Raw genomic sequence first — 26,269 nt, forward strand, 5'->3', positions numbered from 1 at the left:
ACACTCACATACATGCACACACCCACACGCACGCATTCGTACTTACACACACGCACGCACGCACGCGCAAACACACAAATGCACACACACAAACTCATGCAGGCAGGCACGCACACACACGTACGTAAACACATGCATGCACACATGCGTGCAGTTGCCTTTTTGTTTGTTGTGTTGGCCTAGGACACACCTGAAGCTATTGTACCAGTTTCTTGGATATTTCTGAACACCAAAACTTGTAAATACACTTGACCTTTGCCGTCAACCTGTTTGTCTGTTTTGCATTCCATTACACATTAATACCACTATTGCACTCACCTTATGTTACAGCCTCCCAGCCTAGACGGGGTCATAACGTTAGAATATCACATACCATAAAACATTTGACTGACTTGCCTTTGATTTTACCTGTGGGCTCTATTGGACATGCAGATAAACTGCATGAAGTATAATATGAAGACAGCAAGCTTCATATGAGCAACAGTTTGTGAGGCATGTGGGCTAAGTTCATGTGTCCAGGAGGTCAGGATCAGAGGTTTGGAGGCACAGGGCCCTTGCACCTAAAACCTACCTCAATCACTGACTTCTTCCTCAAGTTCAATTTCCTGTTCACTCAACACTTCGTATTCTTTCGCTTACAGCCTTTATGTAGATGTGTGTGTGTGTGTGTGTGTGTGTGTGTGTGTGTTTTTGTCAGCATTGCTGTACTGAAATAATACGGCAAGTTATTAAATCAAGTCATCAGCATCAGTACGACATAACTGGGTAACTGCGTCCAAAGTGCCCCAACTCCCTGATTAAACAGATACACTATAAAAGAATCATGAAAGTAATTATATGACAGCTTTCAATACTGACAATGTACATTATTTAATACAGTATTTTATATAAAGCCACACAAACATAAACTCAGATTAAATACAAGCAATTCCCTTTGAAAGAACTTTAGTCATCTAAACAAACATGGTTTAACATTTAAACATTTGTCTGTTAAAAACATTTTGCAAATCTACCGCAATACAAACACCCCTCTGCCTCTCTCCCTCTCTCTCACACATTCATTTTGTTATTAATTGTACAAGGAGAGGAAAGTGACCTGATATACCAATCACTTTGTATTTTGTTCCAGAAAGCCCATATTATACTTACAGGTGGCCATTACTGGTAAAGGCCCTTAAAACAATGTCATGTCACTGGACTTCACATGAGTGAAACTTGGAGTGTGAAAAGCTTAGTGTGATGTTCAAAGCACTTAACAAATCAACATCTGTCACCTGTGTGACTCGATGTAAAAACATTGTGCAGAGTGTTTGTAATGCGTTCTTGGGTATTAAGAAAGGTGCTATATAAATGTAACATAATAAGAACATGGCCCCACAAACAAACTCAGACCAGTATAAACAATAAGGTCCTGCTAAAGACCCATGAGAGAGAGAGAGAGAGAGAGAGAGAGAGAGAGAGAGAGAGAGAGAGCGAGAAGACTCAGAGAAGACCGACACTAGTACTAAGGAAGGAAGGGTCAGGAATGGCAAGTGACAACACTATAAATGTCCTGCATGACAGATGCACAGGGCACTGACCAACAGTGCTAACGCTGCTAGGATATCTCGCCCCAGTGAATAAGCTGCAACTGTCATAGCAGCTGCTCCATCGCTCACTACACCTACTGCAACAGGTCCTCCCAGCAGATGGGTTTGGAGAAGACCTCACGTTCCAGCCAGAGGTCATAGTTCATCTGGAAGTCCTCAGGCAGTTCGACCCGCTGACCCAGCACACTCTGCAGACAGTTGTCCACAGGTAGGAACTCTGGATTGCTCTGGTTCTTGTCGTAACGGCGGTTATTGAAACGCTCGATGCTGGCACGAAGAGCACACTCCTCCGCTTGAAAGTCCCATGGCCGTGCATCCAGATCTGCTGCCACAAATGAAAGACATTAAACACACACACACACACACACACACACACACACACACACACACACACACACACACACACACACACACACACAGAGTTGGGTAGAATAAAAATCTGTACTCAGATAAAAGTATTGTTACTTTAAAATAATACTTAAGTAGAAGTAGTCATTTAAATTATTACTTCAGTAAAAGTAAGAAAGCATCTATTAAAAAGACTACTCAAGTAGCGAGTTACTTCATTGGAACGCATTTAACCACAGCAGGAAACAAAATATATAAATATATTTTTAATTGCATAAGCTAAAATATGTGGTCCTGTTCTTTTTCAAATTCAAATATGTTTTTAAGATGTTTCTCTCAGGCATAGTTTTTAAGTGAATTTTACAATAAGTATATATAACATTAATAAATAAGGCTGTTATTACAACTAAAATATGTACAATCTTGAACATCCCTTTTCAGTGTCCAGTAATAGTCTGCCATAATAGAGGGGCTCCACTTTTGTTAACGACTTCCTAACAAAAGTCTTCCTGCTATAGCTTACATGGGGCAGTGGTGTCCCAGTGATTAAGGTACTTGAGATGTAATCGGAAGGTTGCTGGTTCAAGCCCCACCACTGCCAAGTTACCACTGTTGGGCCCCTGAGCAAGACCCTCATCCGTTCAAGTTGTATTCAGTCATAATTGTAAGTCGCTTTGGACAAAAGCGTCAGCTAAATGCCATAAATGTACACAACATGCAAGTATAATCAGTTGCAAACTATTTGTCCTAAGTAAACATCTAAAAGCACTTTAGTAGACCATGTCTGCTACATGCCATACAGTTAGATGCAAGTATAATAGAACAAAAAAACCTATGGTTGATGGAGAAATTCTGAAAACATTTGGATTCTGTGTTTTTCTTTGCTCTGGGTCATTGTTCTACTTAGTTTATATGTTAGAACAACAAAAGGGTTTTCATATCAGCTAAATATTGTGCATAAGTCACAAGCATCACACTGGATTTGGTGATCACTTTTTGATTAGTTGCTACAATCTGTGGAAATATTCCAAGATAATCTTTTTAGACATTTAGACATTTTAACTTTTCATAACATATACATTGCAATTAGGAGACCAATCAGTCAGACCTGCTGCCAACCTAGATATACTACATCATCTAGCTAACAACTGCACCTGTATGTGGTTGAAGAAAATATCAATACAGAAAATCAATAAGAAACCTTAATTTTTATAACCTTGAAACATGAATAATCTTTATAATCTCAAACATATGCCTCAATATGGGATATACATTCCTGTACACCAGTTCAGTTGAACTGCTGCATTTATTTTTCTGCTGCTTGTTTTTTATAGCTACGTAGATAGCAATTTTTTCTTTGAATATCACTGATATCAGACCACATTTTTCTTTCAAATTAATAAGAGCAACAATTTCAGACATAGATATGTGAGCCTTAGAGAAAAGGATATATTGCGTGCTACTTTTCATAAACATAATTTGAGTCCCACGCCGGGAAATGAACCCGTTCATTATGTCGGTCTACTGTTTTGTACAGATCTGCAACTTACTGAAGTAATGTGGCGGCACTCAGTGATCATCTTAAGGGATCTCACTAACCTTCCCACACTTGACAGGCCATGGTGAAATGTACAAAATGTACAAAATTATTTTAAAATGTAACATAAGGAATATTAATATCACAATTAGAATTCTATTTAGGTGTGTTTCCAAAAATTGGGTTTTCCCTTTCTGAAGCCAGATTGAGAGGCGGTAACAACATGCCAACAAGTCTCTTTAATTATACAAATAATCTCCTGCGTTTGACAGCACCTCATAATGCTCATAAACCTTGGTTCGAAACTTTTCAAAGTTTCGTTGTTACGTTAATGTAATATTAATTCCAAAAATCAAGCATCCTTGTACATCGGTTAATCCATTTAAAACCACTTAGGTAGGTCAACATTAAATTTTTAGAGCAACCGATTTATAATAAATGTGTCATTGGATATGTTTCAAATGAACCTTATGATCAATATTTAACTCTGAATTCCGATACTTTTTACACTGTCCTAGTACAGCTATGACCCTAGGATACTGGAATGTTCAATCACATATTACAAATAAAACAAATCATATTTTAAAAATCTGTGGCTAATTGTGCCAACTATTGCAACGTGTGTGTGTGTCAAGTTCCTGAAATAAAAATTTGGATATTTGAATTACAGAAAATTAGTCAATATCTAAATAAACTTTTAGCAAATGCTGTAAATACTCTACCAATGAATAGGGTGTGGTCAGGGTAAGATGACTGAACTGATTAGTGCAAGTCCAATATGGAATATAATGCAATATGTAAAAAAAAAAAAAACAAGCTCATGTGAACCCTTGATATGACGTGTAAAAAAAAAAAAAGAAAGAAATTGAGACCACAATTTTTATACTATTTGGGTATGTTTTGGGCAAACAAAACATATATATACATTGTTTTGTTTATTCCATAAACTACTGACAACATTTAGCCCAAATAAAATATTGTTTTGATATTGTTTGGTACTGTTTATTTGCATTTCTTCTAGGCATCAGCATTGATTTTTGTATTTTAGCAGCATTCTAGTTCAAGAGTATCTTTGACTCTAACCTACTGTACTGGCTAGGATACATTGTATGAATAAGAGCATCTGCTAAATGCCAAATACATCAATGTAAATTTTAATGTATTCTAATTTAGACCATTGATTTGCAGAAAATGACAACTGTTCTAAATAACGGGTCTAAATAATAAAGGTTTTCAGACCTTGAATAATGCAAATAAAAAGTTCATATTCATTTTTAAACAACAAAATACTGTGTTATCTTAGGATGAGTTTAGAAATCAATATTTGATTTTCGATCACATTTTCAGTCACATTCAATCATATTGGAAGATTTAAGACCAGCCATGCTGCTGTCTTCTGGATCAATTGTAGAGGCCGGATGGCCTAGCGATGAAGTAGCATGACAAGAGACTGAACAAGCATCTGGGTAGCTTTCCTGAGACAGAAAGGGTCAAATCCTTCACAAGTTGCAAAGGAGAAACTTGCATGACCAGGTCAGGTGTATTTGCCAAACTCTGGTCTATGAAGTCTACTTATAGTTTTGAAAATTGATTCGAGAACAAGAACTGGTCATCCAAAGTTACACCAAGGCTGTGTACAGCTTCAGATGGAGTGATCAGTGAGTTCTTGAATAAGCAGTAAGGTCATGGTGGGGATTGGGAGTTCCTTGGATGCACGGAAGCTTGGTCTTGCTGGAGTTCAGATTCAAGAAGAGATGTCATCCATGAAGTAATGTCAGCCAAGCATGCTGAGATACAAGTAGTGGTGAACCAACCAGACACTGTGATGGAGGATGCCAAAAACAGCAGTGGTAATTGATGTGGTGGTCCCAAGTGATGGAAACATCCAAAGGAAGGAATATGAGAAGTTGGGATAAATACCATGGTCTATAAGAATAAAGAGAATGTTAACACCAAGGTTGTCCCAGTGGTGATTTGGACTATGATCCCAAAGTTGGAGAAGTGGCTCCAACAGATCCTAGGAATGACATCAGCCTCTGTGTAGAAGAACACAATCCTAGGAACAGCAAAAATACTACAACACCCTCAAAGTCCAGGCCTCTGGTAGAAAGCCTGAGCATAAGGATCACTCACTGGAAGGGTGAGACAAGAATTTATATATAAATAAAGGGCAGCTGGTCTCTGTCGAGAACCAAGACTAAATATCATGAGACCAATGGATCAAACTGAGACAAATCAGAGTACAGAAAAAAAATGTCTTGAGCCTGGACTGGATTAGTACAGTTCCAGTTATCAAACCACTGCAGCACACATAGAAAATGGGAAGGGTAAAGAATTTCTCCCTTTGAATCTGGAAACTACAGCGTACCTTTAACCTTCTGCACATTTGTTTCTCAGTGCAAGTAGTGAAGACATACACCTCTGTAAGCTCTGATGCAGAGGTAACAGAGATTGCACAGGTAGTGGTACACTGATGTAACACAATGTACTAGAATGTACCAAAGGGTCTTTTCTGTACTACTATGATGAAGCCTCCTCACCGTTCCCATAAGCCCAGTCATCATTGAGACGGTGCCGGACTTTCTGGTAGATGGCAGACATTGTCTTCATATTGCTCTTCCTCCACTGGCGGCCAAGATATTTTGTCTGCACTTTGAGCAGTTTGAGCACATAAAGTTGCATCATGGCCTGCTTCACCTTCAGTGCCCTCTTGAGGATGGGAGCTGACTTAAAGACCACCAACATCTATTTAAAACAAAGAAACAAAGAAACAAAAACAGGTTTGCAACAAAAACAGAGGTTTTGCCACAAAAAACAGATGTATTTTTTATAAAGAATACGCTCAAATGGCATGCATATCCCTGAGTGAGAAGTAAAATTACATAAAATACAAATCCATGACAGACTAGTATATGTTAGGTTTTCCCCTGGCTAAAGGACAAACTGAAGCAAACGGAACACTGTTTTACTACTGAGCACCATGGCCACAGCTTACTTGAACAACTTTTCCCTAGATCTGCCTCTCTAATTAATGTTGAGTTCTCATACTTTGGGCAAAAAACAATTACAAAGACAATTAAACAAACACAAATGATTTAATCACATTCTAATAGGCAAAATACTCAAAAGGTAGTGTATTATATTTGGTGGTGTGTGTACCACAGTTCTGGAGTATATTATATATGCTGAATTGTGTGTACCATAGTTCTGGAATATATTATATATAGTGAATTCTGCATAGCAATTTATCATGCATAGGAAAATGTGTATACCATAGTTCTGGAATGCTTCCACTTAGTAAGCTTGTTGAGGATTCGGAGTAGGTTGATGCAGGAGAACAAGTTCCTCCAACAGAATTGGTTATTATCTCCAGCTTCCTATAACCAAACACACACACACACACACACACGCACAAACATGCACTCATTTACATGTTAATTAGTCTTTCGGATATTTGACCTGTTAAAAAGTGTGCAAGTATGTCTCACCAGGCTCTCTGCTGTGAGTTCAGGCAGTTCGTGCAGTACACAGTAGGGGAAGTCCAACACTGAGATACTGTATATGGAAACAGTGCAGTCATTCATAAATAGCAAATTACAACACTCATGCTTACATTATTCTGAATAATAATGAAGATTATAAAGAGGTGTATCAGAGACTTCCTAACACTGCAGGGTTATGAGTTAAAGAAGCAATGCCCTTCTTTCTTATCTCTTATACAAGCACTCTCAACACACAGCAGAAGTCCTTATCATGTGTGGAGCTAAGGTCTGGCATGCAACAAGGTAGTAAAACTAAACTTCTCGATGATCTTGATCATGTAGCACGTTTTAAATTTTTTTTGTTTACCGCAGTTTACTCAATTTTTTTCATTTCCAATTACATCCACTATTTAACTATTGCAAAGATTGGTTAGCACTGTGTTGAGGGATGAGATGTGGGAAAAGCCATCCAATCCTCCCAAAGAAAGAGGGCAATTACACTCTCTTGGACTCTGCACAAGGAAGGCTCTAGCATCAAAGGGACTGAACCAGCCATCACCCTATTATATTACTATAGATCACAACTTTTTACTATATATACTCAAAAATGTTGGGATTAGGGGAACAGCCCTTTCATGGTTTAAATCTTACCTACCAGTTTGTTAATATAAATGGAGACTTCTCATCATACAAGGAGGTTTGCTATGGTGTCCCACAGGGATCTGTTCTAGGGCCTTTGCTTTTTTTTTTTTATATATGCTACCACTAGGTAATATGTGCTAATTTCCACTGCAGTGCTGAAGATACTAAGCTATATATCTCAGCAAAACCAGGGGATGTATATCAGCTTAGTATTACTGGCAAATGCATAAAGGACGTCAGACACTGGCTGTTGAACCTTTTCCTCACTTAATCCTGACAAAACAGAGGTGTTTCTATTAGGCCCAGATACAGGTCTTTGCCCTCTAATTACTCAATGAACCTCAGTGAGCTCCCAATCACATCTTCTCTAACAGTTAAATATCTTGGAGTTATTATGGATCCCTGTCATTCGAAGCTCGTGTAAATAATATTTCTAGGACCACCTTTCTCCACCTCAGGAACATTTCAAGGAGTAGGAAAATGCTCTCCTCACATGATGCAGAAAGGTTAGTCCACACATTTATCACTTCAAGATTGGACTACTGTAATGTCTTACTATTTGGCTGTACAATTAAGTACCTAAACAAGGATTAGCTAGTTCAAAATGCAGCAGCCAGTGTTTGATCACATCAATCCTATTTTGGCTACTTTACATTGGCTCCCAGTAAAATTTCATATTGATTATAAAAGTTCTTCTAGTGACATACAAAGCACTGAATGGTCTTGCCCCACAGTACCTTAGAGAACTCCGAGTGCATTACAATCCACCACGTCTGCTTAGATCAAAAGGTGCAGGCTCTTTACTAGCACCAAGAATAAGAAAATCTAAAGCAGGGGACACAGGCTTTTACTAGAAAGCTCTCACACTATGGAATATACCTTCCTGTTCAAGACACAGACAGTCATTTTATTAACAACTTCCCATCTTAGGTAAAGGTGTAGCTCTGGGAGTCCATGGGCATTGAGAGTTCTGGTCAACTGGGGTGTTATGATACTGTCACTTCACTTCTCTTTAGTCACTCAAGTTTGCTGACAGAGGTGGAGTGCTGATGTTTCTGGGTGTCCTCATGCGTGTGGTACCTTCTGGCTCTTTCCTTTTAGCTGTGCTGTCATAGCTAGATCTGCCAGAGTCCATCATTGCACATTATGGTTCCCTAATTTACACACCCACATACCTGGACCTGCCTAACAATCTATTCTCTCTTTCTCCCAAGGTACACCCATGTCATGATGTTACTGAGTTTCAATTAATCTCAGCTGCCATGGCTACTCCCAGTACTGCTGCAGCCCACCACACCTCCACCCCAGCCACCTACTATTTCTCTGTTGCCCTGGGTTTCGGACATGTGCACAACATCGGGAAAGAGCAGGACTTCTAGAAAGCCGGACTACACATTATTTGCTTATGTTTTCATTTTATTATTATTTATTAGTTTTTCTCTTAAAATTGTTATTATTATGGTGACCCTTGTCGGCCAGAGGAGGATGCCCTAACCCTAACTTGCACACTGTAAGGCCAAGAAACATAATTCCACTTCCAGTGAATTCCTTAACTCAAACCAAACAAAAAAAAGTAAGAACCACTTATCTCTGCCCACTTAGATATTTTGTTAATTTGCATATGTGAAACTTAGTTTTGTAAACTAGTCCTAAGTTTTTCACCCAGTCACCACAATCTTGGTGCCAAAATACCCAGTAGAGTCTGAATCTCAATAATCCCAACATCAGACCAAGCTTTGCAAGCTGCATCCTTTATCATTATTACACAGGGATAATTAAAGATTAACTGATATGTCAAAAAATTGTGATCGCTATTGGCCAATCAGTATTCAGAAGGCATTTGACAACCTTAACATTGACCAATCATGATGACAGTTAAATGCTGTAGATATGTAAGGATTCTCTGTGATTCTGTAGTTTCAAAACATTTAGCCATTATGGGGAATCCAGAAAATCAAGTACATCTCCTACAAATTTTCACTTAGGAACATACAACTGGATTCGAATTATTTCTTGCAGTAGTCCTAACAGATTTGCATTTGCAAGTGCTTTTCAAAAATGTTTAGTTTTGTCACAGTCATTAACTATAAAATTTGCACTTTTCAAACTAGTCCTAGGATGTTCATTCAATTACATCAAATCAGGTCTTGAAATAATCTGAAACTAAATAATTGGGGAAAAAAAGTTGAGTTTTTGACCATGTTGCTGCAACGCATTGATCAAACAGGTACCAATATCACTAGTTTTAGTCATATCACTTATACACAGTCATAGTTTGTCTGATTTTAACCAAAATGCAAAAATATATTCACTACCATTCTGAGGAAAATAGCTAATTTTGAGGCAAATTATTGCCAGGAGGCTCTACAGAGCAGAATTACCTATTTTACTTATAATCGTAAGCCTTGTGTTTTCAAACATAAAAGGACAGAAGTCAGTAACAATGTCACATCAACACAAATCTACAGACACATGTAATGACAGTCTGATGTTGCCTGCAAAGTTCATGCCATTTATGACATTGGGAGACTCTACAGTGCACAATTACCTACTTTGCACTTATTCACAGTCCTTATGTTTAAAAACCTAAATGGGCAGAAGTCTGGAAAAGTAGTTCCAACCCAGACAGAAATTTACAGACAGTCTGATGTACATTGATGTCAGATTCAGAAGGTTATGGGCTGAACATGCTAGTTTGTAAATTTTTAACAAACATTCGCAATGCATGCACTACTTGTAGTCATAGTATCATATAATCAGCACAGGCCTACAGCGCAGCACAGTTCTGTTCTTAGCATAACATCATATACATGTAAGCACTCTCTGTGAGTCTGTAGATTTTCAAATAATTTGGCCACTAGGGAGTGCTATTTATGAACATCAAGTATATCTGTTAAATATTACCACTTAAAAATAACCTTGGATTCATATGATTCCTTGCAGTACTCCTAGCAACTTGCATGTCCTTTTAAAAATGCAGTTTTTTTTTTTTTTTTTTTTTGCATTCATTAATTGCTCAAAAATAGCACTTTTCTAACTAGTCCTAGCGATCTGATCCAATCATGTCAAAATCAGTACTACAATAATCTATTCACTCTCTAGGTAAATAATTAGCAAAATCTAAAAAATTTTCATTCTCCCTGGTGGTCACGCCTACTGATAAATAATTGTGGCCTTGCTATATATGACCAATATAACTCAAACCTAATCATCTTCTAATTTGAAAATCTTTCATATATAGAGGTTCTTGTTGGATCTGCCAAGTTTAGTCCAAATAACACTTCTAAAATGTAAAAAATAAATAAATAAAAAAAAATCTAAAAAAAAAAATCACCCCATCATGTAATGCACAATGCAGATCAAGTAATTGGATCTACAAGCTGAATAACTTTGCTATTACAAATTCTAACAAAACTTGTACAGCCTGGCCAGAAATTAGCCATGTAATTCTCAAAAATATCTTATTTCTTTATTGTAATTTCTGTATGGTAGTGCGTTGGTGCCATCTAGTGGATAAATACAGAAACTGACTGAAAAGCAGTGCTTAAATCAAACACCAAAAAATTGGCATCAAACACAATATAACTCAAGCTCAAAGTATGTGAAATATTACCCTGCAATGTAGTCAGCTTTTCAACCATTAAAAGTTATATAGCTTTTACTATTTTACTGTGACTACCAATGAAATGAAAAGCAAAGTAGATTTGCAAATATAAGTCAGGGGGAAAACTCTTTGTAAGTATTATAATTTCTTTAAAATATGTGACTCTTCACACAACAAAATGTTAATATGTGAAGAATTAAGTACATGTATCCTTTCAAGGGTTTTCATCAAATTCCTGTGCAATTGGGAGCCATTAATATGCAATTGGGGTGTGTTTCTTAGGTCCTAATGTATAAGTAATGTACATATATAATTATCTCATAGGTTTGGAGGTTAAAAGACCATGTTACTGGCAAACATCACTAAAAACAAAGAATTAATCAACATGTCACCTATTTCTTTACCAACACATTACTTGAAAGTATAAACACTACAAATATTCTTGTTTACTGCTTTTAAATATAGTTTCACAATTTGTTCAGCAAAAAACTGAATCTAGCCGAAAAACTCCAAGCACCTTTAAAATAACATTTAAACTTACATGTACAGACGTCAGCAACAGTGAGTCATATCAACATTAAATTTTAGACACACTCTTGTGAATCTTTTCAGTTTTGGCCCCGGGTGGCATTTAAACCTTTAAAAATCATGCAGCTTTTAGTGTTTTAAGGTATGCCGAACTCCCTCATATGTTTGAGACTTAAAAGACCACGCTACTGTCATGTGTCACGAAAACCACAAAAGAATTGATATTATATTCTTAAACATAAGTTGCACATTAAATGTTCTGTCAGTATAAATGAAGCTTTATAAACTTGCGCAAATATGGGAAGCCGGCATAAATATATCCTGCAATAACATGTAAAATACTGTTTCTCCATGATTAGTTGCTTCAGATTTGACCAGTACTGGTAAAGATAGAACCAGTGAATTATAATTTTGTACGCTGATACAGATCTAGTGAGTTCTGGGCTGATTCTTCTGCCTTGTGCAGCCCTTGTACCTCATGAGCCCAAAAGGGCCTGTACGTGCTTGAAGCCTCAATGGCTGCTTGCGGCTATATTTACAGTTACCTGTTCTTAGCAGTGATGTAAGACATGATGTTCTGGTTAAAGAACTTGAGGATGAGAGGGATGCAGTTGGCAAAGACAAGGTGCTGAGCCATGTACTCAAACTGAGGGAAGAAAAAGAGAAATATTCCATATTCCAAAATAGAACATATTCCATAAATTTCAAAAAATAATCTTAATCATATAGGATATTTTACATATTCTTTGTTACTGCTGGCCACATTTCTACCTAAAAACTCATTAAAACGCATTAGTATGGCTGCAGCAACTTATTGCTGTGTACATGTCTATGTGCCCCTTCTGGTGATATTTTGAAGGGTTCTGAAATGCTATACAAGACAATATAACAGGAAATCTGACAACTGACCAACTTATGATTTATTTATGATTTACGTGGGATAAACTATAGCAGCCTGGCCGTGGTCAATGTTGTGAAGAAAGGGATATGACATTACTAATAAAACATTGTCTATGTTCATGTCAGCTAACTTTTAAAGGTGACTACAATTGAGAGACATTGTAGCATACCTAATTGAAAAGCCTGTTTCAAGGCTACACCTTAATGAAAATCTCACAATAATTAAGCAAGTTCAGCCATCTCCATATATAAATCTCCATATTTTAAATCTTAGCCAAAAAGTACAATAGTTTCTGTAAAATGAGCTATGAGATTATGACTAGCTAACAACAAGCCTTCAGCATTCTCACTACTGTCATTTTGGTCAACTGTTGTTGCTTTTTGATGACCGTTTTATTGTACTCAGGAATCCAAACAATAATTTAATGCTGTCCGTTTTTAATGTTTCCCCCCCCTTTCATTTTCATTATTTTTCTTCTCCCTTTCATAGCAGGGGGTAGATAACAGAAAGCGTATGACTGCATAACAGCCAGCCGTATAAAATTATTCTAAAACCTGTATTTTTAATGTTTAGCATTTAAGCTCATCAGTATGTTGGTCAGTCTTCATATTTTCCCTTCCTCTCCAAGTAGCAGCAGTCACTGTTGTGAGTTGCATAACAGATCATCCCGCTGAGTCAACTGTATCTGATCCCTTCAACAATATGCTCCACTGTCCTGTACGCTGGAGTTTGAAGGTGCTCCTGGGTCTCTCTCATCGCTTCCACTCATGATTACTAACTGCTATTTGATAACTAGCATAACTATGTGCCTGTGGCATGTGTTGTGTTGCTGCTGCTGCTGCGTGCGCGCGCGTGTGTGTGTGTGTGTGTGTGTATATATATATATAAAATGTGTGTGTGAGGTGTCTGAAGCATATTCACTGAAACTGAACATCTACCAGAGTAAGTGATATACCTGATAAATATGGTTGAGTTTGAAGTGTTTAAGCAGGAGAAGCAGAATTGCTGAAATGGCTTTGACAATGATTTCTTTATGCCGGTTCACATCCACACCCAGTTTCATGCTCTGTAATACTGTAGTCCTGTAGAGAAACAGCACAGCAGACCAGTATTCACACACACAGGGATACAAACATCACACTGCACTGTGATAGACTCTTACGGCATCTCCTCTGGAAGCACGTCTGCCAGGATATTAATGGAGTCAGTTTTTGCTTTAGAGGTGGGAGCAGCTGCCAGCAGGATTTTCAGCAGAGCAATCTAAGTAACACACACAAACACGCATGTGCATGCACATATGAGTGCACACAGGCTGGTGGTTTTGGCTATTTTTACATGTAGTTAACTGTCTGATTTTTTGTTAAATGGATACTCACCATGTACTGAGGGAGGCTGGGGAGAATGCCCTGGTACAGCAACTCAGTAGCACACATTTCCACATCTTCCTCACCCTATCAGTACATGCATACACATACCATGGTACATGCAATATGTTTTTATTTTGTTTTCTTAAACATATACTTGTAGTGAATTAAATGGCACCTAAAGCAGGTTCACCAATGCTACAACTGCTACCCACCCCAGACAGAGGAGTCTTCTGATATTCCTCCTCTTTAGCAATCTGAACCTCAGCAATGGACACATATTTATGCTGCAGAAACACTTGATACAATTAGAATGTATACATTACAACACACTGAATCATATGTCATTTCCATTACAGCAGTACCTGTTTCAGTGTTTTGATGCTTTCATGAATAGGCCTGGGTAGGCCAACCACTGTATCAGTGTCACTGCAACACACACACACACACACACACACACACACACACACACACACACACACACACACACACACATACACACATACACACACATACACACACATACACACACACGCACAGAGCTCTGAATGTGTTTAATTTTTATTTCACTGAGGAAGATCTTTCTTACAACTAGCACCACCTAAGAACTGGTCACTTTGCTAGTGAATTCTAGATCTGTAATAGGTATATTGACTGCAGTGAAAATACATTCTAATTTGGTTTATTAAAACCCCTAGGCATTATAGTAGGGTTGGTGCTTCACTTACTTTCCCAGTGTGTACCCAATGAATTTGCTCCTGCTGCACTCAAGGAAGTTTTCTATATCTTTCTCCCTATTCAAAACAAATGTACATTTTGGATTTAGAGATAGTGTTAGGGTTCCTGCAGGCACAGAACAGAGATGTCCACTATACTTCAGAACTACCTGACTTTAGGAGCCCAGGGTAGTCCCTTGGGGAACGACACCCGCTCAGAAGACGGGTGAGGAATAGGTGGGGGCATGACCTCATCACGCTCCAGAGGGAACGGTTCAGTTTCCAGTGAGTTATCATTATCATCATTCTCTTCCTCATCCTCCCGAGAGTCGTCCGCTTTATAGGGGTCCTTCTCATTAAACGCATCAAGATTTTCCTGCTTTATTAGAGCCTAACCAGCATAAAAGAGAGGGACAGAGATACAGACACAGAGAGTACTGTTAATCAGGGCACGTGTAACAACCTAAATGTATGGTCCAAGGCTTGTTTTTTAAAATAAGTACAGACTAAACCTTTTTCTCACTTTTGGTTTTAGTAAATGTTAAGAGATGAAGGCAAGCTTTGTGGTATAACACTGAATCAAGTTCTGTGTGAAGCAAAATGGCTATGACTCACTAAACAGGCTACATAACTATGTGCAAAATAAATATTAGTGCATCTCATACTCTGTTGGTGTGTGATGTTGGCACAGAAGAGAGACATTCTGGTTTTGGCTTCTGTGTTATGTGGTTGTGTCAGGGGTGTGTGCACACATATGTTGGTTTTTTGTGCACGAATGTGTCAGAGACCTTATGCTCCCTGCGTGCACGTCGCTGCTGCTGCTCGATGAGGTCAGAGGCAGAGGCGGGTGGGGAGGCGGCTCTCATGTTCCTAACCACACGGATGCTGTCCTCTGGGAGGCGGGGCAAACCTAGCTCCTCCCTCTTACACACCTTTAAGCTCTGCAGCTGCTCAAAACCACCCAACGTGAACTGAGACAACATACATACGCCACCATTACACACACTGCCATGATAATTTAGAAAAGGGAGATCTATGCAAGGAGGTATGTTGAGGCAGCATAATACATGGTGAAAGGCTGCAAGGCTTTAACAACTGCTGGTAGGCTTCCAATACAATGCTACATTTCAACAGGATTGTGACTGCAGGGAAACAAGCCGAAGTGATTGTCTATGTTAAATGAACATATGCTACCAAGGCAACAGAGAGAGATGAGGTTGAAAAACAATGTTTTGGAATATTATAATTTGGTTCCCTCATCTCATTTTTGTGAACTGCTCATGCCACTGCCTTGACATCTTCATTTTTGATCACTGAACATAGCACATGTTTAAAAAGTATGAGGTAAATATGAAATCTGGCTGGATAAATAGACCTAATATTTATATTCTACTTCATTCAGTCTGTGTTCATAGTGTTTATGGGTTACATGGGGGACGACGACAAAGAGATAGCAAAGAAAAAGAGAGATGGGAAAGACCAAGATCAAAGAGAAAGCATGATGAAAGAGAGATGGAGAGACAAAGAAAGGCGTATTACCAGAATAGTTTTCCAGAGCAGAAGCAGAACTTTCTTCATGGGGAAGTGGGGGGCATGGCCACTGCAGAACTTCGTTACCATGCCAAAGAGCATTACAGACACGGGTTCACTGTTATAGAGTGGGGAGCCTGACCAATTATAGGTTATAAAGAAACACAAAAATAAGAGAGTAAGGTCCTTAACACTCAATTGCTCAAGTTGTATTCAGTCATAATTGTAAGTCGCTTTGGATAAAAGCGTCAGCTAAATGCTGTAAATGTAAATAAAGCCACATCACTACGAAATCTTTCTATTTATGTCCACAGGGGTGGCCATGTTTTCCTGAATTTGGTAGACCATTGCCTGAGGACATATACCAGTTTTTCTAATCTATGCTATATGCATAGGTGAGCCACATTCTACATGTCTGGTTAGCATCTTCTGGAGATGTATAAGGTTTAAACAATTTTATACATTTAAACTTCAGGAACAGAAAAGAAAATTAAACTTTTTGCAGTGGACCTAGTTTATACATGCATTTTACTTCCTTATTTCCTGAGTTAAGGATCTGTAATATCTATATCCACAAAAGGATGTCAGTTTAATTATGAATGACTGCAAATTCTACTAGCTACTCTGTAACCAAAGACAAATTCCTTGTATGTGCAAACAAACTTGAAAAATAAGACATAATTCTGGGATACACAGGCACAGACACCTGTGCACACAATACATACCCAGCTCAGTTTTGAAGGTCTCTCTTGTTGCTCTCCACTCTGGAGGGTCTGCGAGGTCATCCTGTTGAATCATCTCCACCATCAAGTACATGATGTTGAGTAGGACCCTAATAACACCACACACATGTATGCGACATGGACATACACAATGACCAGAACAGGAGATACAGGGAGCATACTAAAGTTTTGTTGTGTGCTGTGACTGCTGGGTGAGTGGGATTAAGATGAAATGTTTGGGAATAAGAGGAGGTTAAATATGCATGGAAAGTGAGACCTCCGCGTGGTGTTAACATGAGAACATGTGGGAATAGCATGGAGTGTGGTATTAGCATGTTAGTGTGGGATTAACATGACATTAGGATGGAATTAGCATGAGGTAATGTAATGTAGAGTACCTTAGGTCTGTGCTGTCAGCCAGGGAGATAGCAGGTTTCCTCACTGCACTGCTGCAGGCTGCGCTGTTTCTGCCAAGGACAGACCGTATTCCGTATACATTAATACATTTCTATATGGTATTCTGATTGTATGCAAACATCATTTCATGTGCATTAGAGGTCCAGGCCCAGCCTCTGAGATTAAGGAGGCATGAATTCAATTTCTTTTCCTACAAGAACTTGAACAAGTAACTAAATAGGGTTAGGGTTATAACTTGCCAACAACAATGCCCCCTAATGGGGGAATGACACTGGCTGAATCATTGACTGACTGTTGAACCAGACTGTCCAGTTGATCATCTTGTATAGGTGATACTCGAAGATGATATGCATGTGCTTCTGGGTTTAAGTCAGTCTTTACGAATCTTTCATCTCTTGGGAAGGACTCTTCCTTCGACCCAACCTCAATGGCAGTCTGAATATCTGATGTGCTTGACTCGCCCTCTGAACTTTACCAATCCTCAATGGTGGGAAGTACTTGTTCTCTTCCCACATAAATATAGTAGTCATAGTCTCAACCCAGGATGTAGTATGGGGGGAGGGGTACACAACTGTCTCATATACAGAAACTGGGTGTATGCCCTCCTCCATCTCTTCCAGACATTGATTTGGTGGCTCAATCCCCTCTTCTAACTCAAGTGTCAGAGGACACATCATGCTCCTCAGGGGTCCTAGCTGAGTAGGTTCTATGGCAGGGGTATGTAGAAACCCACAAGGAAACAGAAAATCGGGCAACAAATTGTTTGACACGATTGCCATCATCAGTCACACTATTGTCTTGTCCGTCAGGTGCACGTGGCCTCCTAGATAGATCATCAGCATCCTGGTTTTTCTTTCCTGCCCTGTACTGGACAGTAAAACCAAAATTTGAAAGGGCTGCAAGCCAAATGTGTCCTGCAGCATCCAAAACATAAATGTCAAAACATAGGTCAGGGGATTATTGTCCGTCATGACAGTGAACTTTGCACCATAACGATAGGCCACGAATCTGTCAATCACTGCCCACTTTAGAGCTTTGAACTCCATTTTTAGACACATTACCCAAGTAGTTGAGGGATTTATTGATAAAGTGGCATTTCTCTGGAGAGAATTACAATCCAATCATTTTTAAGCCTTTGTAGGACACAGACGAGGTGATCCTCATGCTCTTCCGGGGTGCTTGGGAATACAAGATCATCATCCAAGAATACCAGGACTTCACACTTCATCATGCGTTGAAATGTGCTTGGACCATTAGTGACCAACCTATGGCATCCTGTTGAATTCGAGGTCTTGGGAATGATCCTGAATGGGTGTAGGAGGAGAAGCTGAGCAGTGTGAGGACTGGAGATAAAGGGTGAGGGAGACCGAGACTTAGGCACTGACATATCTGCAATATTTCTATTAACAGGGAGTTTGATTTGGCCATTCTGTGGCCATGTGTATTCTGCACAAGAACGGGAAGACTAGACTGGGCAGGAGAGTATGTAACTGCAGAGGAAGTCCACCAGGTAGACTGGGTAGACTGGGTTTAGTGGTTGGGCCTACACGTAGGGATTCTGCAGAGAAGGAGGGAATATTCTTTGTAAATCTGTTAATGCTCTCTCTTCACCAGCTGGAATGGTAACGCTCGACTTGTCCTGCAGTTTCAGCCTTCCAACTCTCCCACTGTCCATTCTACACCTTTGACAGATTTCTCACCAGCAATATATAAGGATGATTCTCAGTTCTTTGGTGATGCTTTACATTCTGGCTACTTACACAGGCTCTACACAGAACATCAATTTTATTTGTTCCTATGAGTGCAAGGTTTTCAAAGCTTGCATTACAATATGACACAACTAGAACTAGAGTGGCTATTTCTTTAGTTCTGCCAGTAACAGACTCAGGATTTAGACAGTATGTTTGACACAAACAAGGTATGGAACAATCTTACCTCCTGCACCTTCTATCTGGAGTAGATTATTCAAGGGTAGGATTGGCAATGATTTTAGACAAGTGCCATGGGAAATTGTGGTCACCTGGGACCTGAATCAAGGAGGCATTCACAGGAGGCTCCCTCAGTGGAGGCTGTGCACCTTGTTAGCCCGCTAATGGCCACATCTCTAGTCGACTGCGTCTCTGTGTGTACTACACCCAGCCCTCGATGGTTCTTGTGATGGGGTGGGACTCTTACTTGAAGGCTGGGTCTCAATATATCCCTCTATTGACACTCTATTGATGTGGAACCGAATTCGACTCTCCCAAACAAATTCTGTCCAAAAAATAAATAAAAACAAACAAAAACAAAACTGATACATCTCACCATCAAAGCGCAAAGAAAGAACGATCAACAGCGCAATTAGCATTTTGTAACATTCTCAGCAAGGCATTAGTAGTACAGTGAGGTTTTCTGTATTAAAAATATGGCTTCTGGAGCATGTTAGCCAACACGTAAATGCTACAAACAAACTAACTCACTTTGGTAAAATAACATACACGGACATTATAGATAAGTCTTTTCACAATTCTCCCCACTGATTTTACATTTCATGGTTTGAAGGTGTCATGAGAAACAAAACACTCGTTAGCATGACTTCTAAAACTATTTGCTTAGTGGTCACTTTGCTTAACACAAGAATAAAAGTAATAAACACAAATATCCCCCGTCAATTGGTTTTATTACCACAAAAATACTCAGCCCAACATACTATGGGCAATTATCTTATTATCTGAATTTCTCCATCATGACCAAATCCAAATATATCAACTGCATGACTAGGTAGTCAAATTTGTGGAAGGCTAACAGGGAAATTCACTGGGGCTAGATGCGGTAATGGCTGTGTACTGCTTAAGCACTTTGCTACAAAACAACCATTTAGTGCACTTGCAAAAGGAAAATGTCAATGTGGAGTTTCTGTGTTCTCAACCATGAGGAGAGAAAAAATTACATGTTTGGCAAAACTTTTGCTAACTGAACAATGGGGGCACTAAATTGAACTCTTCCCTTGCGAGATATATATATTTATATATGGTGTATGTACGATGCCCTTCTACAACTGTATCCAGCTCTCCTCATATAATGGCCCGTATTTTGGCATCTCCTCCATGCCACTGATACTGTGCTGGGAGACACAGCAAACCTTCTTGCAATGGGACATATGGATGTGCCATCTTGGACATATGGATGTGCCATCTTGCTACCAGTAGTGACAAAGATGCAAAATTACAGTACTTCAGAGAAGTACTCAGTCAGGAAGGATAAGGAGAGTGTAACTGTCTGTAGCCACCAACTGCAAACCCACTCCCTTTTTAAGGTTCATCTTGCTGTTGTCGCTCAAGGGCACGTGCGTGCATGAGAGAGAGACAGAGAGAGATTATAAAAGTATCATTTTTACTCTATCTCCATGTTGAGCAGCTCCACCAGCGCAGAGAAGGCTCCCACTTCCAACAGCAAGAACACATTGTATCTCATCCAGTGCTGCACCTCAGCCTCTGAGCTACAGTCTCCAAATGTCCCTGAAAAACAAACACCTACAGTCAACTCCCCCAGGAGTGGCATGGTTAGGAGTAAAAACATTGTGATGTAAACAGGTGAGTAATCCCTTTCAATGACCACCTCTATTCAATAACAAATAAAATAACTAAAATGTGTAGACCTTGTGCCATGTACAGGATGGCCCTCGCAAGCTTTAGTCTTCTCTCTCGACCAGTCACATCCAGACCATCCAGAAGACGCATGGCATGTGCCCGGTGCTGCATAGCATCTAGGTCAACCCACCTCTTATCAGACACTGAAATTGATAAGAAATAGTGTGTTACACCTAAATAAAAAAGACTAAGAACCTCTGTTAAGCAGCTACAATACATACACAGACTCAAAATAGTCTCACGCACACACACACACTTGCAATACCAAATTAACCTACAAGCTTCATTACACTGTTACAGTAATAAACAAATGGAGAAAACCATTTCATCAGTCACCCTAGCAGCAATTCGAACTTAAAGCACCAAGCTAGTCAATGTATTATAGCCTGTGTTTAATGACTATGCCATAAGAGAATTTTACTTTTTAAATTCTGCTCTATTAAGTCCAATGAAAACTTAAAAAAAACAAAACAAAAACAAACTAAACCAATGTTTAGTCAAAAGAACATGGTAGACAGAATGCACATGTAGTGCTTTTCCATAACTTTTTCCATTTTACATGGAATCCTATGTGAGGGCATTGAAAGGCTGTAATAAGGCAGCATCTCTTAAAATAAATAAACAACTCACTGTAACTTCCTGCTTTCTTGGTCAAAAAGACCACTTTCAAAACTGAAATTAAAAGAAAAGCCTTGTGCTTTCCCAAATGTGCCAGTTTAAAGATTTTACTTTTGACTTAAAATCCTTTAAAACGTTTAAAATGTTAGTAACATACTAACCTGGAGTATTACATTACACATTCAGCACATTTTTTGATTAAAAAAAAAAAAAAAAAAAAAAAAAAAAAAAGAAGTTAAAATACAACTCAAAACCCAAACAAAATTGCTCATCTATCCTAGCTGAGAACAGTCTGGGTGTGGTCCTAATATTCCTACAAGCCTGATAAATCATTCTATCAGTCTCGCAATCACTAGTGCTGCACAAGCAGAGCCGAATATAACGGCACAGGGAGGTTGGATCAGAGCAGCTGTGCATGAATATTCCAATGAGGATATTGTAAATAATTCTAAAGTTACAGAACCAGTTGGGGTGTAAATCTCAAACTTCATCACACTCCGATCCTACAGCTACTCTTTTAGCCAAGGATTTGATTATTTTCAATACCTCAGAATAAAACCTCAGTGCAATACTGGAGTTTGGAGTCAATGAAATTATACGTTGAAATTATATGTTGAAATATGTGGTCAATGAAAGATATTCCACACAACCTGATTTGTAACAAACGCAAACAATTTAATTTGAATTAATATTAATTAATATAATTTTATTACTAAATGTCAAATATAGTAAACAACTCTAAAAATAAAATACTACACACAATTAAGTAACATTCTGGAATAAAGTAGGATAATCAACGAGCTGTCCTACTGCAGTCTCTACAGCAGCAAAATTGTTTCATTCACTACTATTGTTTAGCAGTGCTAAATGACATTTAACAAGATTATTATCGAAAATTTGTTTTATGGCCTACTTGCATCTCCATAACACAGGTAAGTAAAACAAAGTGAAAAACTAAAATGAAGTGGCATGAATGCAGATGCGGGATGAAGATTAATAGAGAGGGACTGTACAGCAAGTCTTTCAGTAGTCTCCTTTGAGAGGCATTTGTTTAGAAAAACCAGCTGATCAACATTCAGGAGACATCACCTAAAAGTTCTAAAAACATGCTCAGAATGTACACTAGTATCAGGAATGCAAACGTATGTCTTACTAAGGAGAGGAAATTCAGTCTGATAAGTGTTCCTCCACTCAAACACCTAACCACCTAGGTTCAACGATGTCTCTCTAAGATGCACAATTTCAGCATATTCTAGAGTGACAAAATTATGCTGGTCACAAGGACGTGTTCTCTCACTCTGTGCAACTGTGTCATACTGCACAGATTTTTGCTAATGGAGAAGCAGCTTTTAAATCTATCACTACAAATAGACAAAAAGTCTTACTTTTAGCCTCTTGAATGAGACATTGGAAAGTTGAATCTCTCTCCTCTACATCTAAAAAAGGCAGCTTTTTGAATCTGGCAGATGCTTTATATAGGATTTGCTCCACATTCTCATACCACTCTTGCCCTTGTTTGGTGCATTTCTGTGCAAAGTGCAATCTTCCTCTGCAACTTGAAAATGATTGAACAATTTACCTTGAAGTGGCACAATAACAGAGTGGGCTGCTCTTCTTCAGACATGATGGTTGTAGCCATTTTTACTGGTCTGAATAGCTTGACCATTTCTTCAGTGGTAGTGATGTCATTTTGATTTTGAGTATGCATGTTACTTGTGCCTTTCCTTAGCTGTGTCCATGACTGAAGTACACACTGCAGCTTTTCCAAAAATCACACCAGTACATCAAATGAACCATTCCAGCAAGTTATTGTGTCTTGTTTTAGAATGTGTTCTGGAACTCAAAGAAATTTTGCTTCTCTTTTAAAACTGTAGTAGCTACTGTGCTGTGATGAAAAAATGTCAAGAGCCATCACTCGCCCCAAGAGCTGTACTGCAACAGTACACTTCAGGACTTTTTTTTATTGCAAAGTTAAGGGAATGCACAAAACATTTATTGTGAAGATAAATTAGCTTCGTGTTCCGCTATCAACATGTTGCTGGCAAGAGTGGTATTTGTTGTCTTGTATATTCCACTCCTCGCATGCTTCTCTCAACAACGTTCCAACCTTTACTCCTGTATACGTGTCATTAAAAAATATGTTTTTGAGGAATGTAGTTCTGCATTTCCCAATCCATACATAAGCTTCAGTTGTATACAACGACTAGCCATCTGGTGTAATTGAGAATCGCAGAAATGTACTCTGATAACATGGTTAAACTTTCTAGCTGGAAGAAATCTAAGGAGAAAGCCTGATGTTAGCTTATTTTTCAGCTTCTTATTCAAATTTTCTGGTCCACCTTAAAAAGTAGCAGGCTAACTGCAAACTCAACAGCCTTTCTGCTTTTTCATGCAGTTTGAATATAAAGCCTGTGTCTGCTAAATGCTGTAAATGTAAATCTATTTTCCTCTTACCATGTGTTTGGAAATCCTCTTCAAAGCATTTTCTGTTGAGATGAAACTCTGGTCCCTCAGTATAGCTGTACAGCTCTTTAATGAAAAGTGAAATGTCACATTATAACATTATATGCCTGGCCATCAATATTGAAATATATCAAAAGCATTTTCATACCTGACAGCTCAGCTGCCCATTTGTCTGAGTCACCATATTCAAACTCAAGGTCAGGAGCCTCTGACAACCCCTGCAGCACAATAAAATACTACTGTCACAATAAAACTCGTCACACGTTAAGACACGCTAGCCAACAGCCTACTCACAGCACTAAAACTCTCAGTGAACAGATTATTTTGACACTTCATATCAAACTATCTAATTCTGAGATCACAAATCTCAAAAATAATTACACAAGAAAGTATATTGTGGTGTTAAATGTACTATTAAATGTACATGTTCTAATAAATAGGGGAAAAAGTTAACTTCATGTAAATGTGCAACATATGCAAAATATTCTTATAATTAACTGATAGTATAATAACTAAGTTTAATCAAATTTGGACCAACCTTGACAATCTACTGGAGATCAATAAGTATATATTTACATGTACAAGTGATATATGTAATCAATTAATATAGTTGTTATTCATTGTTAAAGTCTTTAAAAGAAACAATCTGTTAGTTTTACAAAACGTTCTGTTTTTGGAATAGTTCTATTTTATAAGTGATGTTTTTCCAGAATTTGAATACAATTAAAACATTTAATTATACATTTTATTCTGAATTAAATTCTCAAGTTAGGCCAAATATTCTAAGAGCACTGCAAGCGCGTGTCAACACCGTCAACAACGTTGTTACTATATAGCCAACTAACTGAATTTAATGTCTTGTGTGTAAATAAGGAAGATTAAGGGATTTATCTACTTATGTACAATTTAGATATAGGTAGATAAACTTCAGTTGCTTCTGTTTGAACAGTAATTTAAGATAACCAAGATAGATATAAAGAAAACTAAATACCATAATATGGTCATATTTGGAATAAATTCTAATGTTAAATCTGTTTCATTTAGCTGTAGTCTAGTGTGAACAGATTACGATTCGGATGGATTACAACGTTAAAACCGTCTTCGGGGCGAAGATAATAGCTATTCATGAAGAGTGCAGCAATTAAATATTACCGAGCTGGTTAGAGACCCAGGCAGGACTAAGATCAAACCCAGACAAACGAAAGCCTGGATGATGCTAGTAGCCAACAGCCCTAGTGGGCAGAACTATCCTCACATTAGCCCAGCTAGCTACATGCATCAAGTTTATTATCCATTATTAGTCCTCTACAGTCAACCTCAGACCTTACCTCAGAATCCTTTCTCTGATTACGAGCAAATTCACCTCTACTTTTGCCGGGTAACATAACCTTTTGCTTATTATTCACAGTTACTCCACCGCCATTACCACCGACGTCCATCTTTGATTACCTCGACGCCCTCAGAACTATCGCGAGAGTAGTTCTCACGTGAAGGCGGACAGCGAGAACAGGCGGTAGCGGAACGGGGAGCAGCTGAGAGTCGTCCAGCCCTCGGCACTATCGCGAGAGTAGGGTTAGAGGTAGCGTCGTCTAGCCAGACAGTTTCATCTACCGCGTCCATCGTGAGCTGGTAGCTCTCGCAGGATTCAGACATAACCTTTCTTTGAATAACATTTGATTACATTTAAATACTGAACATCCTGTGTACTGTTTTTTATCGCAGTTTGTGGGGACATGTTTGCGGCGGAGACGTCAGCCAGTGCAGCTAAAGCTCTGTCGTCATCAAGCCGTCTCTCGGCTCGCGCAGAACCAGACGTTCAGAAATCGGTGAAACGTCATTCTAGCGACGCTTAGGGACGACAGCGATTAAAATTATGTCAGAATAAAATAGAAAAATTAGGATAAATGGAATTTTAATTCTTAAAACATATTTAAAATTGTTTTTAAAAGCATACACTGACCAAAAGTACATCCATTCATAAACAGTAAGGAGGAATGGCGTGAACTAAAACCAAATTAGTGTGGCTGAGAAATAGTTTTGCGCTGTCACTTGATACCGTCATAATTAAGACACATGAAACTTTAAGAAAAATGCCATTTTTAAGTGAATTATAGGTTTTTGGACAACTGGGAGCACATCTACTAGGCAAACGCAGGCATATCTGTCATTATGGGTGTGT

At 38.6% G+C, this 26,269-nt stretch overlaps 1 protein-coding gene across 2 annotated transcripts; it reads right to left on the reverse strand.

The window, feature by feature from the left end:
* Positions 1-845: 845 nt before the first annotated feature.
* On the reverse strand, positions 846-25,848 carry strip1 (striatin interacting protein 1). Of its 2 annotated transcripts, none has more exons than XM_027031281.2 (21): positions 25,419-25,848; positions 24,239-24,308; positions 24,082-24,156; positions 21,018-21,152; positions 20,757-20,877; positions 17,362-17,430; positions 16,967-17,073; positions 16,251-16,378; positions 15,500-15,682; positions 14,882-15,102; positions 14,724-14,789; positions 14,361-14,424; positions 14,211-14,282; positions 14,008-14,082; positions 13,794-13,891; positions 13,587-13,713; positions 12,276-12,376; positions 6,963-7,029; positions 6,747-6,851; positions 6,015-6,219; positions 846-1,914 (listed from the first exon to the last, which is right to left on the reverse strand). In XM_027031281.2, exons 1-21 carry the CDS (start codon positions 25,527-25,529, stop codon positions 1,664-1,666), a joined length of 2,451 nt encoding a protein of 816 aa, XP_026887082.2. In that variant the 5' UTR covers positions 25,530-25,848; the 3' UTR covers positions 846-1,663. The 2 variants fall into 2 exon arrangements, with proteins under 2 accessions (XP_026887082.2, XP_026887083.2); XM_027031282.2 differs by having other exon boundaries at positions 846-1,911; positions 25,419-25,847.
* Between the last annotated feature and the right edge of the window lie 421 nt (positions 25,849-26,269).

This window comes from Electrophorus electricus, chromosome 20 (assembly GCF_013358815.1).
Source record: "Electrophorus electricus isolate fEleEle1 chromosome 20, fEleEle1.pri, whole genome shotgun sequence".
Lineage (NCBI taxonomy): Eukaryota > Metazoa > Chordata > Actinopteri > Gymnotiformes > Gymnotidae > Electrophorus > Electrophorus electricus.